General features: G+C 44.5%; 1 protein-coding gene across 1 annotated transcript in view; it reads left to right on the forward strand.

Moving 5' to 3' along the window:
• Positions 1-15,135, forward strand: part of EPS15 (epidermal growth factor receptor pathway substrate 15) — a 207,165-nt gene that overhangs the window by 39,974 nt on the left and 152,056 nt on the right. Inside the window, exons 5-9 of the mRNA XM_082265510.1 lie at positions 1,565-1,660; positions 4,001-4,066; positions 5,030-5,155; positions 5,271-5,330; positions 7,645-7,851. Coding sequence (XP_082121636.1) covers positions 1,565-1,660; positions 4,001-4,066; positions 5,030-5,155; positions 5,271-5,330; positions 7,645-7,851 — 555 coding nt within the window. The remainder of the gene's footprint in view (positions 1-1,564; positions 1,661-4,000; positions 4,067-5,029; positions 5,156-5,270; positions 5,331-7,644; positions 7,852-15,135) is intronic.

The following is a 15,135-nucleotide window of genomic DNA, read 5'->3' on the forward strand; positions in this document are numbered from 1 at the left end:
CGCCCCTGCTCGTTCCCTGCCTAGCCAGCGCGTGTGACCGTCGGCTTCGATGTCCGCCGGCCACTCTCGATCTTCCACAGGAGAGAGAGAAAGACAGACGGCTGATATAAACACAGCCGTCTGTCATTCTCCCTGAAGTAATGACAGTCTATGCGATCCTGCTATGTAGGATCGTACGTCTCTATGATTACTTCACTAGCCACGCCCCCTAGCAGTTAAAATCACTCCCCTAGGGACATACTTAACCACTTGATCACCAATAAAGTTAACCCCTTCCCTGCCAGTGTAATTTTTTCAGTAACGGTGCATATTTATAGCACTGATTACTATAGTAATGTCACTGGTTCCCCCAAAAGTGTCAAAAATGTCAGTCAAGGGTCCGATCTGTCCTCCACAATGTTGCAATCCCGCTAAAAAAATCGCAGATCGCTGCCATTACTAGTTAAAAAAAAAAAAAAAAATTACATCTTTCCCGTAGTTAGTAAACACAATAACTTTTGCACAAACCAATCAAAATACGCTTACTGCGATTTTTTTTTTTTTTTTTTTAAACAAAAATATGTAGCAGAAAACAAATTGGCCTAAAATTTTTAAAAAATCTAGATTTTTACATTTTTTTTGAGAATTTCATATAAAAACGTGAACAATATTATTTTTTCAAAATTGTCGCTCTTTTTTGTTTATAGCGCAAAAAATAAAAATCGCACAGGTGATCAAATACCACCTAAAGAAAGCTCTGTTTGTGAGAAAAAAGGACGTCAATTTCATGTGGGTACAGCGTTGCACGACCGCGCAATTGTCCGTTAAAGTCACGCAGTGCCGAATCGCAAAATAGGGCCTGGTCTTTTGAGCAGCCAAATCCTCCGGGGCTAAAGTGGTTAAAACAAAAAAATGCATTTAGACGGAAGTTTATTGCCATTTCGAAACGCCAAATGCTTGTAACAGCATGTAAACGCATCTAAACGTGGTAAGTCACGTTTATAAATGTTTAGTTTATATGTGTTTTCAATGGGGATACATTTCTGACCATTTTACAATGTAAAAACGCTTCTAAAAGCAAAGCCCGCTAAACGCGGCACAACGGATGTTTTTAAATGTCGGTTACTAGCTGTCAAGTTCCAGCGTTCAGGAGAGGTTTTCAAACGTCCGGTGTACATGAAGCCTTAGTGTTAAAATTTCTTTGGACCATAAACCAAGGCTTTTGATTGGCTGCTATAAACAACTTCTTCCCTTTATTTATAGGCGTATTTGCTTCTGTATCAGCCCCTTTATGAGATTTATTATCTCTAATGAACTTGTAAAAGCTTGAAAGGCTTGTTACTGTGGAATGGCTGTTTTATCTTCACCTTGTCACTTTAATTTTATTCCTGAAAGTCAGGAATTTCTGCATTTTACTCATTATGCTTGATTGCTTTACCCGGATCCACAATAATTCTTCCTTGTAGACTTTTGTTTAAGTTTCTGGGTCTACAGAGTGTCACGCATGTGACTGTAAGACTGTGGTGCTTGTCTCTATATCATGTTAAGAAAGCATTGAACTAATGGCTTATTTTATTTTGTTAAGGAATTTTTTGTAGCCTTGCAGCTGGTCGCCTGTGCGCAAAATGGCATGGAGGTGTCACTCGGCAGTATCAAGAAGGTGGTGCCTCCTCCCAGATTTGTAAGTTTTATGTATTTTTTTTTTTTTTCCCCTAAGAAGCCACTTGAAAAGGTCGAAGCCATTAAAAGCTAATTGAAGTAACAGAAACAGATATTCAGATAGCCGCTTTTGCTGCAAAACTGTCCTTTTCAGTGCCTCTTCTTTACTGCTAGATTACCATCTAGGTTAAGTGGAGGACCATCATTATTTAACCTACTTTCTCTGAGCCCAGCATCGTGAACCAGCTTTGTCACTAGAAAGTGAAGGAGAAGCTGTACAGTGATGAGCCCCTTTTTCCTCCAGTCAGAATGCTTCTAGTTAGCACATGAACTGATTGGCTCCTTGTGCTGCTTTTTCCTCTGCCCCAGTCTAAGCTCGTCTGTACACTGACATCAAGAGGCATATATCAAAGTCTGATTCTGTTACTTAAACTGAATTCATTTAAACAAATACATGTATTGATGTATGTAATGATTATAGATCTGCATCTCTTTAATATCTGCCTAGATTTCAGCTTTAGCAGAAGTTGTGGAGTTAGTCTATAGGCTTATTTACCCCTGCGACTGGGGGGCGATGACTTGAAAACAAATGGTTGAGCTGAATTCTTATCGCCCACTCCCTAAGCTGCAAAGGCAGCCGGATAAGGGGGGAACATCGCAGCTTTGCTTTCTGGGTGTGGCAGAATTATCCCCTGTAGCATTCAGCTGGCAGTACTGCCACCAAATGCAACTTATTTAAGTTATTGGGACAGCGCCACCACCGTGTGTATTGCAAAGACAGGTGAAGAGGTGACATAGCCTAGTGCTTGCTGCATCTGTCAGAAAGACAAAGGGCCAGTGTCAATGGGCTTGTGTCAGTGGCACAAGTTAGGCATCATTTGAGATTTCTCTGAGATCATTCTAAATTATTTTTGGGGTTGCATTTGAATACCACCTGACCCTCATTTGACTTGCTTCAATCAGGGTTTGCAATGCATACCCATAAAATCATATTGGAATGCAAATAAAACCCTTTGACATGAGCCCCTAGTATGATTGGGTAGCCCAACAGGCACAAGAGCTTGGCCTCTCTGCCCAGTGCACACTAATCTAATAGACCTGCTTAGGTGCACCCTTCGCTGTCCAGCACCTATTGCTTCTTTCCCACTCATTTCTATGGTGCTTGTAGTCGCACGTGCACACGAACAACATTCACGGTAAACACTGCCTGACACAGTGGACATCTCTTGATATTTATTATAATACACTATATTACCAAAAGTATTGAGACACTTGCCTTTACGCACCTGAACTTAAATGGCATCCCAGTCTTATAGTTCAATATTGAGTTGGCCCACCCTTTGCAGCTATAACAGCCTCAACTCTTCTGGGAAGGCTGTCCACAAGGTTTAGGAGTGGGTCTTTGGGAATGTTTGACCATTCTTCCAGAAGCGCACTGCTGTTGGACGAGAAGACTTGGCTCTTAGTCTCTGCTAGACGTCTCTGCTCTCATTCATCCCAAAGGTGTTCTATCGAGTTGAGGTCAGGACTCTGTGCAGGCCAGTCAAGTTCCTCCTGCCCAAACTCGCTCGTCCATGTCTTTATGGATCTTGCTTTGTGCACTGGTCATGTTAGAACAGTAAGGGGCCATCCCCAAACTTTTCCCACAAAGTTGGGAGCATGAAATTGTCCAAAATGTCTTGGTATGCTGACGCCTTAAGAGTTCCCCTCACTAGAACTAAGGGGCCACACACCATAATCCCCCCTCCATCAAATGATTTAAACCAGTGCACAAAGCAAGGTCCAGTAAGACATGGATGAACAAGTTTGCGGTGGAGGAACTTGACTGCCCTGCACACAGTCTTGACCTCAACTTGATAGGATAGAACTGATATTGGACCCTAGGGCTTAAGACTAGGATGCCGTTAAAGTTCATGGGCGTCCCAATACTTTTGGTAATATAGTGTATCTGGTAGGTTAGGGTAGGGTAGACTTCAGGGTTTCAGTATGAGTGCAGAGTGAAAATTAGGACAGATTATGCTGATCTTCCCTTAAATTGATAAGATGGGTATGGCACGGGTTTCCTTTGCCACAATGTTCCTTACGGAACTTATACTGTGTACAGTCTGTAAGATTTTGCAGTTAGTTGCTTATGTGTTTCACCACAAGAGACCTCTTTAGACTACAGTGTAGTTTATTGGCAGATTTTTAAACTTTATTTTTATGGTATTGATAGCAACAGCGACATTGAGCTAGCTAGGACAAAATTGACTAGTGTTTCTGGTATACTATCCATCATTTTTGCAAGTACTATAATGGAAAAAAGCTTTTCTAAAGTGCCCACTGTTTGTGTTAATAAACAAAATGGTTTGTTCTTCCTTAGCATGACACTGCAAGCCCTTCTTTGGTGGCTGCTCCCATCTCTGTGGACCTGCCATGGGCTGTCAAGGTGAGTGTTAACAGCCTTTGCATCAGTGTTCAATATCACTGGTTATGTAGATGATTACTCTTTATTGCTAAAGAGATTGCCATGAATGTTCTTCTGTGTTACAATACCTCACTCACATTTTTTAGGTAATTTTGGAGGCAAAAGCTATTTTTTTTTTTAAATGATAAAGGGTAATTTCTTAAAACATTCAAATCATAAACATTTAAAAAAATGTAGAATTTAAATTGTTCCTTTAAAGCACAACTAAACTCCTAAAAGGAATTTAGTTCCGCTTTATCACTCCCCCCTCGACCACCCCCCCCCAAGCAAAATTGCGGGCCAACTAAAATTGTATTTATTGTTTTTTTGTTTTGAACCCCGCTCTGCCGCAACTTCAGTCTAGGCCAGAAAGACCTGTACATGGTCCTGCAGCCCTCCAGGATATTTGCATTGCATCTCCCAGGAGGCTGTAGCATTTTCCTACAGAGTTATTGGGGGGTGGGTGTAGTACATCATGAAACTGGCTGCCCACATCCCGGGGAGGCAGCCAGCTGAAGAGAACCAAGAAGGCAAGGCAGGACCCACATTGTGGCATCTGAACAGTGAATCTTAATGGGACAACATTGACTTCACTGTGCAAGTGAGTAGGTGCTTTACTCGGCACTACAGGTAATGTGAGGGGGGGGGGGGGTAATGGAAAGGGAGTTGAGAACTGTTTTAATGCTAAAAAATAGCCAGGAGTCTTTGCATGTCTCATCTTTCCCGTCTCCTAGCATATTTTTATTTTTTTAATAGTGCACACTGCCAGGGGGATATGTGCAATGCAGTGTACACCCCGGCTCATTTCTGATATCTGTATGATGCTTTGAATGCAGACAGGTGTCGGGGACAGTTAAACTCCAGTGTGCATGTGTTCTAAAAGTTTGTCAAATATTTTTTCTTCTTAATAAAATATAAATTAATTTCATTTTGATTGGTTTATAGGCAGACGAAAAGGCCAAATACGATGCAATATTTGACAGTTTAAACCCTTTGAATGGATTCCTGTCAGGGGACAAGGTCAAACCTGTGCTGCTCAATTCCAAGTTGCCTGTGGAAGTGCTTGGAAGGGTAGGTGTAACCATCAGGGGTTTGCCCTTCCTACTGCCTGGCTGGTGCTTGCATTACTTCTTATTCTGTAATTTTCTTTTCTAATTACTAAATCACTTTTTTTTTTTTTTTTAAGGTCTGGGAGTTAAGTGACATTGACCACGATGGACTTTTAGACCGAGATGAGTTTGCAGTTGTGAGTATTTAGTTTAATAATGTTTTGGTCATCCCCACACCCTCCATAAAGTGTATATGCCTGTTACAAACACTCACCAGCCACTTTATTAGGTACATCTTTCTAGTACCGGGTTGGACCCATTTTTGCCTTCAGAACGGCCTTGATTCTTCGTGGCATAGATGCAACAAGGTGTTGGAGACATTCCTCAGATTTTAGTCCATATTGACATGATGGCATCATGCAGTTGCTGCAGATTTGTCGGCTGTGAATTTCCTGTTCCACCACATCCCAAAGGTAATCTATTGGATTGAGATCTGGTGACTGTGAAGGCCATTGGAGTACAGTAACCTCATTGTCATATTCAGGAAACCAGTGGTGAGATGATTGGAGCTTTGTGACATGGTGCATTATCCTGCTGGAAGGAGCCATCAAAAGATGGGTACACTTTAGTCATAAACGGATGGACATGGTCAGCAACAATACTCAGGTAGTAAATACAAATGAGGATCAATGCGCTACCCAGAGGAGTATGATAGGAGCAAGCCAATAATCAAAAATAAAATGAGAAAAAGCTGCCAATTTTAAACGGTGTCCCCACCGTGAATAGTGATGTCATGTTTACACCATATACAATACTCAGGTAGGCCGTGGTCCAAAGTGTGCCAAGAAAATATCCACCACACCATTACACCACCACCAGCCTGAATCATTGATACAAGGTAGGATGAATCCATGCTTTTATGTTTATGCCAAATTCTGACCCTACCCTCTGAATGTCGCAGCTGAAATCAAGACTCCTCAGACTAGGCAACACTTTTCAAATCTTCTATTGTCCAAGTTTGGTGAGCCTGTGTGAATTGTAGCTTCAGTTTTTACAGTTTTTAGTTTCCTGTTCTTACCTGACAAGAGCTCGATGTGTTGTGCATTGAGAGGTGGTATTCTGCATACCTTGGTTCGTAATGAGATGCTATTTTAGTTACTGTTGCCTTTTTCTATCATCTCGAACCAGTCTGCCCATTCTCCTCTGACATCAACAAGGCATCTTCATCCACACAACTGCCACTCACTGAATATATTCTCTTTTTTTGGACCATTCCCTGTAAACCCTAGAGATGTTTGTGCGTGAATATCCCAGTAGATCAGTCGTTTTTGAAATACTCAGGCCAGCCTGTCTGGCCCCAACAACCATGCTGCATTCAAAGTCGCTTAAATCCCCTTTCTTCCCCATTCTGATGTTCAGTTTGTACTTCAGCAAGTCGTCTTCACCACGTGTAGATGGCTAATTGCATTGAGTTGCTGCCATGTCATTGGCTGATTAGCAATTTGTGTTACCAAGCAATTGAACAGGTTTACCTAATCAAGTGGCCGGTGAGTGTATGTGTGCCATCCCTATATTGAGATCTAAGTAAAACCGTGCTTCTAGAAAACCTCCTTTTCAGAAAATGCCTGCAGCCTTCATGCTGGTTCAATGGCTTCAGTAGCCTTTGCATCCCTAATCTGGAAATTGTGTGCAGATCATGTGCTGCTTACTTACTGTGAGTCAGAGATTTATAAAGTTCTGAATGCCACAGGGTCAACATGCAGCCTGTCAGCTGCCGTTGTCAGAGTGAGCGCCTTTGTGGCAGCCTTCACTTTTTTTGTCAATGCTTTTTTTTTTTTTTAAATTGCTCCTGAAGAACTTAATGTCTCAGTTAAAACAACCCTCCCCTGCACCTAACCTATCCATTACCTTGACTGTAAGTAGACTCCTGCATCTATACTTAACTATCCTATTCACTGCTATGATCCCCATCAGTGTTGTGGTTAAATTTCTGTTAATGAGAGAAACCCATATATTCTCCTACCCTATCAATATGCCAAGCTCGGTGTCTAAGCAGCTACCTGCCAGGCCTGAGCTTGAGTGCAGGAACTGACTTTATGGGCAAATTCTTGCATAGATCTTTGATGGAGCTCCAACCTCCAACCTCCAATGGCTATCAAATTGATTGATATAAAGTATGGACTTAGTAGCGTGTCTACTTTACAGTGGATTTTCTTGTGGATTTTATATAACTAAAGGTCCACTTTAACAGTGCTTTATAATATGCCCTGTGGCCCTCAAGCTCTTGCGGAACTACTTTACAAGGCTGACAGTTATAAACCTGATTCCCACAGTCGGAGACATTATGGGACTTGTAGTTTTTCAACAGCTGGAGGGCCACAGGTTGAGAACCCCTGCATGGTAAAACATTCTTCTAAAAATGTGGTACAGAAAACAAGTAAAAAAATAAAAAGGAAAAGTTACATAGAAATATTGAAACCGGCTGCTAACGTGTCTGATTTGTTTGTACAGGCAATGTTTTTAGTGTACTCTGCTCTGGAGAAAGAGCCTGTTCCTATGATATTACCTCCTGCATTGGTGCCACCATCCAAGAGGAAATCCTCTGGTCCTGCCTCATCCTTGCCAATCATACCACCACTGCCCATGCCACCATCTAAAGAGCCACGACATTCTCTGCCACCTGTAGGAATACTCCCCACTAAAGCGCCTGTTGCACAGGTAAGAGCATGAAAGCTACTAAGCAATAGAATTTGTTATTCTGCACATACATATGTCTGAATTTATTTGCTTTCTGAAATAGCTGCAGTCATAAATTCCTTAATTGCTAAATACACACATTTGATATCAGTAATAAAGGTTTTGATGGCTTAGAAATGCGTTTCTTTTAACTGGAGTCCTAATAATTTTTCTGTATATCAGTGCTTGTCGCATAAACAGTGCCATAGCATTTCTGCAGATAGGGAGTGTTTGTGTTTTAGCGGCTGAATGACTCAGCTTCCATATCACTCCCTTAGGCTGAGACCATGTGACCAATCCCACAGCATTATCATGTGTTTGAAACTTGAGCAATGAAAAGTTTCAGTTGCACTGACCAGGGGGAAATTACCTTCTTGAAGTGAACATGTACTTCAGTAATAAGTACAACTGTGAAAGGAGCAAGGTGTAATGGAGTTTTTTTCAAATTGATGATAGATTGTGTAGATAGGATTTTGTCATGTTTAACCATTTAAAGCTGAACTCCAGGCTAATGGGTAACCCCCCCATCTCTCTGTTCTATCCTCCTGCGAGCATGCTTTTTGGACTGCAACACACCTAATTGACTCCATGTACTGCTTTCCTGCCCCCTTTCTGAGCTCTGCTTTACAACCCAAAAACTCCTGTATGACAGTATAAAGAGGTCCCAAATCCAGTTAATGTAAAATAAACAGGCCTCATAATGTAAATTTCCCTGGCTTAGCCAAATCCTTCTTTGTGTCTTTTATGTATTCCCTTTTAGACACTGAAGTTATGGTGGGAGGGTTTCAGCCACAGAGACTGGGCTTTCAATCCAGAAATGAGTGAATAAGTGCGGCTAGATGCTGATTGACAAGGTAAAGGCTTATGATCAGCACAGACCATGCTGATGGCTCCCTGCAATATTGTTATCTTGATAAATACAGTAAAAGACAGGCTGGTACGTCCCCTGCAGTATTTATTTTTTTTTTCCCCTAATGGATTGCAGGTATAGCCTATGTGGGAGTGGCAACTCAGCTTAAAGCAGTGTTCCAGCCTTCCCCTCCAAAAATTAAAAGTCAGCAGCTAAACATACTGTAGCTGCTGACTTTTAATATTAGGACACTTACCTGTCCTGTCCAGTCCAGCGATGTCGGCACCGCAGCCTATGTTTCCATCGGCTGTCGGGTGCTGCCATTGCCGGTAAGGGAACCCGGCAGTGAAGCCTTGCTGGTCCCTACTGCGAATGCGCGAAGTGCACTGCACATTCGGATTGGCTCGGCAGCGGGGAAAGGAAGAGGGGGCCAAACTTCCGAGTGACGGCGCCGCAGCACCGTCTCCTGGAAGTGGGGAAGGATACCTGTTAAAAACAGTTACCCATTTCCCCCTGAAAGGTGCCATATGTGGCACCAGAGGGGGGGAGGAAACAAATGAGCGGAAGTTCCACTTTGAGTGGAACTCCGCTTAAATTTAGGAGCCATGTACTGGCGGTCCCTGGGTTACAAACATCCGGCTTACAAACGACTCCTACTTTCAAACTGAGGGAGACAACAGGAAGTGAGGAGAAATCTACCCCTAGGAAGGGAAATTCACTTATGTAAGAGTTCTCATGGGAAAAAGGGGTCTCTACTGAAGCTTTCTCACCAATCCTTGTTTCCACAAAAACCCAACATTTTCAAAATCTAGTTTGTCATAGGGACTGAAAACGAGGTAAAATCTTCTGAACAGGGGTACAGACCGCAAAAAAAATGGTACAGGGTGTGTTAACCCTTCCCTATGCTATCCAAAAAACTTAAACATGATTCTTTTGGTTGGGGCTACACTTAAAAAATGTACCTATTCCGACCTACAAACAAATGCGACTTGTGAACAAACCTACAGTCCCTATCTTGTTTGTAACCCAGGGACCACCTGTAGTGTTGTTGGCACTCCATCATAGGATGGTGGATTGCACTGGAGGGTTTAACAGGTGTTAGTGAGGCTTTGAAGGGGGAAGGGGGGCTCAGAGAAAACTGCACAGACTTCTAAACATACAGCTAGCCAGTAGTGTATTTACATATGTGAATCAGACTGTCTGCTTTTTGTTGACCTCTCCTGCCCCTTTTATGGACATTACAGGTGTTGGTGGACAGAGCAGAGGGGGATCAGCAAACATGCATTTGCTGATCTCTCATCTGGTGAATGAACAGTGTCCCTAGTTTTAAAAACAACAATTGCGCTACACATATTAGCTGTATTGCTGCGCACACTGGAGTGAGAGTAATAGTTCTAGGGTCATCATTCACAGTTCTCTTTAAACTGATAACCTGTAAAGGCTTTTAAACTGTCGCCTATGGACAATTTTCAGTATTCGTCTTTGTTCCTGTTTCATGAGCGTGTGCAGTTTTAACTCTTGATATGTATCTTTTTACTTGATGCAACCTTATCTTTTACCTTTTACCAATCAATCGGGTAATATATTGAATTTGTCTGCACTAGAATTAACTTACTATCGCCGCTAGATTCTGAAACCTGTGCCAAGCAGCTGCCCTGCTACTTGATGAACACGGGAGGTCTTTCGTTCTCTCAACATGTACACCATTCAGAGAACACTTAGAATTTCCTCAATGAATGCAAAGCATTCTTTCATTGGATGAGGTGAAGATTGTGATTTCACCACTTTTCTCTCCATCTCATCCAATCCGAGAAAACTTTGCTTTGCATTTTATGAATTGAGTCTTTATTTAGTGAGCAACCTCCTTTATTCACTTTGCAGCAGGGGACCCTGAAACTAATGGTGATCACTGAGACAGAGGTGCTGACAAAAGTGTTTTCCAGTTTCCAAAGGCATCACGAAGTTATGGCACATACATACTTACGTCAGTCCAAGCTGGGCTAATGTAAGTATGCAAAATAGTCCATATCTAAACTTCACATTTAAGCTTTAGGGCTCTTTTCTTATTTCTGCAATAGAGGGCTCTTTAAGGTACTAAGTACAAATTCTGCTATTTGCTGTTGAAAGTTAGGTTTCTGGTACAAAGCACAGGAAAAGGTATTGAAATTAAAGTTGCCTTATATGTTGCTTGTTAAAGCTTACACTACAGAAAATGAACAAGAACAAAAGCAAAACCTACAAATTGTAGTAGAAACTGAAAAAAAGAGAAATAAAACTATAAAGAAAACTCAGAGGGAGGATTTTATTAGGCCTAGCTGAGGAGAACAAAGGCCTAATTGGAGGTAAATAAGACACTATTCAAAGAAAAATCAGGTCTTATGACCTGCCAGACAGAACTCTAGAAGTCTCAGACCTGGATGGACAGAAATATAAAATTGTTTGGCAGGTAGCACTGCACCCATTTAGGCATTTATAGGTATGCGTATTAATGCCGTTCTCCATGTTTCTTGTCACTTTAAATAGTTAGTTTGGACCAAGCTGGTCCAAACAAACTTTTCTCTTTTGTTCATCGACGGACACAGAGCTCCATAAATCAATACTACTGGGTTATGTTGCCTCCTCCAGGAGTAGGACTAGTCAAAACAAAAAAAACACCTGGTTACGCACATGGGCCATCCTCAGCCTGGTATATAATCCCCCTTTCCGCTCTAGGTAATCATTTTTATCCTGTCTAGTCAGGAGTAAGGACCTAGGCTCCTGGCTGGATGCGGGTAACCTCCAGGGACAGTCGGACCTGCCTGCAGGTTCCCTCCTCCCATCCTTCAAAATCCCTCATGAGCTGGGCTTCCCCCATTCCCTTTCCCCCTTGTCTGGACCTGGAGTCTGGTGGGGGTCCCAGGGTGGAGGATGCAAGGGAGACCCCTGGGATATCCCCCACAATCCCCACTCTGTAAGGGTCCTGAGATAGTGTGTCCTGCCCTGGTAGTCTGTAGGGGTCCCAGTGTAGAAGACATCCACGTGCATGCCCCACTATTTGCAGTGTGGGTTTAGTGCAAGGGGGTCCTAGTTCAGAGACTGGTGCAGAGTGCACAGCGGAGTCTCCCCTAACGTGCGCCCTACCTTCAGGAGGGGGTCCCCTTGCAGAGGGTGTGGCGTTGTAAATGGCACAGAGAAGATCCTGGCAGCATGCTGTAGCTGATGGCGGCCATTTTCCCTTAGTCTGGCTGGTCTCTGGTTGGCGACCATGTTTGTGTAGCCCGATGATGTCACGGGGCCGTTTTCTATTAGTCCTGGAGATGACCGAAGCCTTGTGGGGATGCCGAAGCTCCCCCTCTTCTTCTTCCTGTGCCCGTGACATATGAACAGGGATGGCATCCATGGTGATGCTGGGCCTGAATACTCGGTGCTCCTCCGATCAGTAGGGTGAGTCCTTGGGGGTCCCGGGTATCTCTCTCTCTGCTGATAGGTACCCTGTGCTTTGGGGGGATCCTTTAGTGGTGCCAAAATACAGTTTTTGTACTGCTTTCCTTATGGAGCCTCAGGGTCACATCTCCCCCACTGACCCCCTCATGGAGGTAGCAGGTCCCTAGGAACCCCAGCTTCCCATGGTTGCACTGACGGTGGTCCTGCATTTCTTACTGTCCTGGGTTGATGTGGCTTGTGGGCAAAGGCCGAGGAGGAAGCGTCTCCCGCCTTTCCCTGCTCAGTCTGTCTCACCTGATTCTGAGCCTGATGCCACTGTGGACACGGTCCGTCTGGGGGGGCTTAATATCATACCCCCAGATCTATCCGATAGTGAGGATGATTCCTCCATGGTTGCAGCAGCGAATGAAAAAGCGGGTCCACGCCTCACGTGGCCGGATTCGGCCCGAAATTTAGCCAGTGGCTTTGCGGCCTACTGGCCAGGAGCTATGTGGGGCGGCCCCAGTGAGGGTGGCTGAAGCCACTACAGTAAACCCCCGCTCCATCGCGGTTCAGTTTTTGCGGTCCCGGTATATTGCGGTTTTTTTTGTAATGTTATTTTACTATATAAATCATTAAAAATGAAATATTTTTGTGTTTTCCATAGCTCTTGCTATGTCTCTCAGTATCTTTTATGTGTTTAAATGAGTTTCTATTGTTTTAAAAGTGTGTTTAAAGACCTTAAAATGCTTTTACACGTACAGTGACAGTAAAAAAAAACATGCCTACAATGCATTTTAATAGGGTTTTTCTATTTCGCGGATTTTCACTTTTCGCGGCTAGGTCCGGAACGTAACCCCCGCAATGGAGGGGGCTTTATTGTACTCTCCTTTTGGGCAACTGCCGCTGGGTGGTTGGCTCCGCTGAGGTTCGCGCCCAGGCGGCTGGGCATCCAAAAAAATTTAGGCCACAGCTTGTTGCCTACTAAGCCATGAGGCCTAGTCGGCCTCTGTTGGGGGAGGCGGCCCCAGTGAGCCTGGCAGGGTTGAGTGCACTTGCGGCTGGACCTCCACACAAATTGAGTCCGCGGCTTGCGGCCTACTAGGCCAGGTGACCAGCTTGGCATCTCCCTTGGAAAGGGGGGGCGCTGTGGGGACGGTTTCATTTTTGATGGCTACCATGCCACCATTATTGTGGAGGGCGCCTATCCCTTTTAGCACTGCAGGACCATCAGGATACCCTGCATGCGCGTCCGCATCATGGCTATTTCCTACTGTGTGGGCTTCTATGGAGGGGCTCGGAGGGTGACCCCCTTGTTTTTGTGGGGTCCAGTAGGTGGTCTATTCGTGGACCCTGGGTCAGTGTCCTCTTTGCGGGATCGCAGTCAGCGGCCCTCCCCTGATATGTTTTTTGGGTGAGCTTAGTATATAGCATCCACCGCCCTCCCCTGCCTCATCTGTCCATCAAATCCTTTTCGGCTGCCGCGGACACAAGTTTCCCTACTGAGTCTGCGTCCATGCACCCTGAGTGCTCAGACAGTGAGAATGTTTCCTCTGCTCCTCTGAAAAGGCACTGGTGGATGCACTGATTGTGTCAGAGCGTGAAATTTTAAACATCGCAGAGATGCTGCGTCGGAGGCGCCGGTCCCTTTTGGCACCATAGGTCCTCCACTGTGGCCGGGTTGTTCCCCTTTCCCGCTTACTTTGACAACATTGTCACATAACAGTGGGGTTGTCCAAAACGCACTCTTGTGGTCCCTTAGTGTTTTACTATGCGGTATCCTTATAAGGATTCCCTGCTTAAAAAGTGGACGGTCCCACCTGTAGTGGACCTGTAGTGGACTGGTTGAGGAGTCCTTGGCCTTTAAAGCATCGGGTTGATAGGAGAGCGGAGGCTCTGGCCCGCCATATGTTTTACTATGGCTGGTTCGGCTTAGACCAGTATTTACTATTGCCCTGGTGTCGCAAACTCTGACGAGTGGGCTAAACTTTTATGCCGTGACCTGGAAAGGAAACGGCTTTCCCCTGCCTTTGCAGAGCTGGCGGGTCAGTTGATCCAGGAGCTACAGTTTATCTCTGGTGCCTCTTGGGTTTTGTAATTTTTAGGCTGTCTGTATCGGCAGTGGTCCTTCTGCGTATTATCAGGATGAAATACTGGTCTGCAGACCAGACTTCTAAGGCCTTAGCTGATCTCCCTTGTGAGAGATCGCCTGTTTGGAGACTCCTTGGATGACATTAAGGGTCTCACAGGGGGGAAGAGTACTCTTCTTCTGCAGGCTACCAAGGGCAAGGAGCCCCGTCGTAGAAGTGGGCCATTCTCTTTGGCTCATTAGAGGTTTTTTCATCCCTCAGGGTCTCAAGACAAGGGATCAAAAGCCAGGGCCTCCACTGGAGGTTCCAACTGGACCTGGACTTGGCAAGCCCCGAGCGGGCTCTTCCAGACCTGCGGACAAGGCTGCCTCTGCATTAAGGGGTGCCCTCATCCATATCTGCGATGGGGGGGATGTCTTTGCTTGTTTCCGGACCCATGGACCTCCCTGGTATTAAAAAACATCTACAAAGTTATTTGGTCAGGCTACAAGATTGAGTTCGGTCTTATCCTCCGGAAAGGTTCTTCCCTTCCAACCTGCACTTGTCCCCAGATCACTTATGGGTCTCTTTGGGGAAGTGCAAGACTTGTTCCTTCAAGGGGTGATGGTTTCAATTCAAACGTTTTCAGGTTTTTTTCAGGGGTTTTTACTCAAACCTCTTTACAGTTCCCAGGAAGAAAGGCAAGTTACATCCAATTCTGGACCTCAAGGCGCTAAACTGCTTGTGCGAGTACAGAAGTTCTGCGTGGAATCCATTCAAAGGGTAGTTGCGTCCCTACGTCAGGGGGATTTTTTCTCGCTTCTATCGACATCAAGGACACCTACCTGCACATTCTAATATGTGTCGGTCACCAACGCTTCCTCTGTTTTGCTATGGGTGAGGAGCATTATTGGTTTGTGGCGTGGACCTTTTGGTCTCGCCTCC

The sequence above is a fragment of the Pelophylax lessonae genome (genome assembly GCF_965119305.1).
Source record: "Pelophylax lessonae genome assembly, chromosome: 8".
NCBI classification, from domain to species: Eukaryota; Metazoa; Chordata; class Amphibia; order Anura; family Ranidae; genus Pelophylax; species Pelophylax lessonae.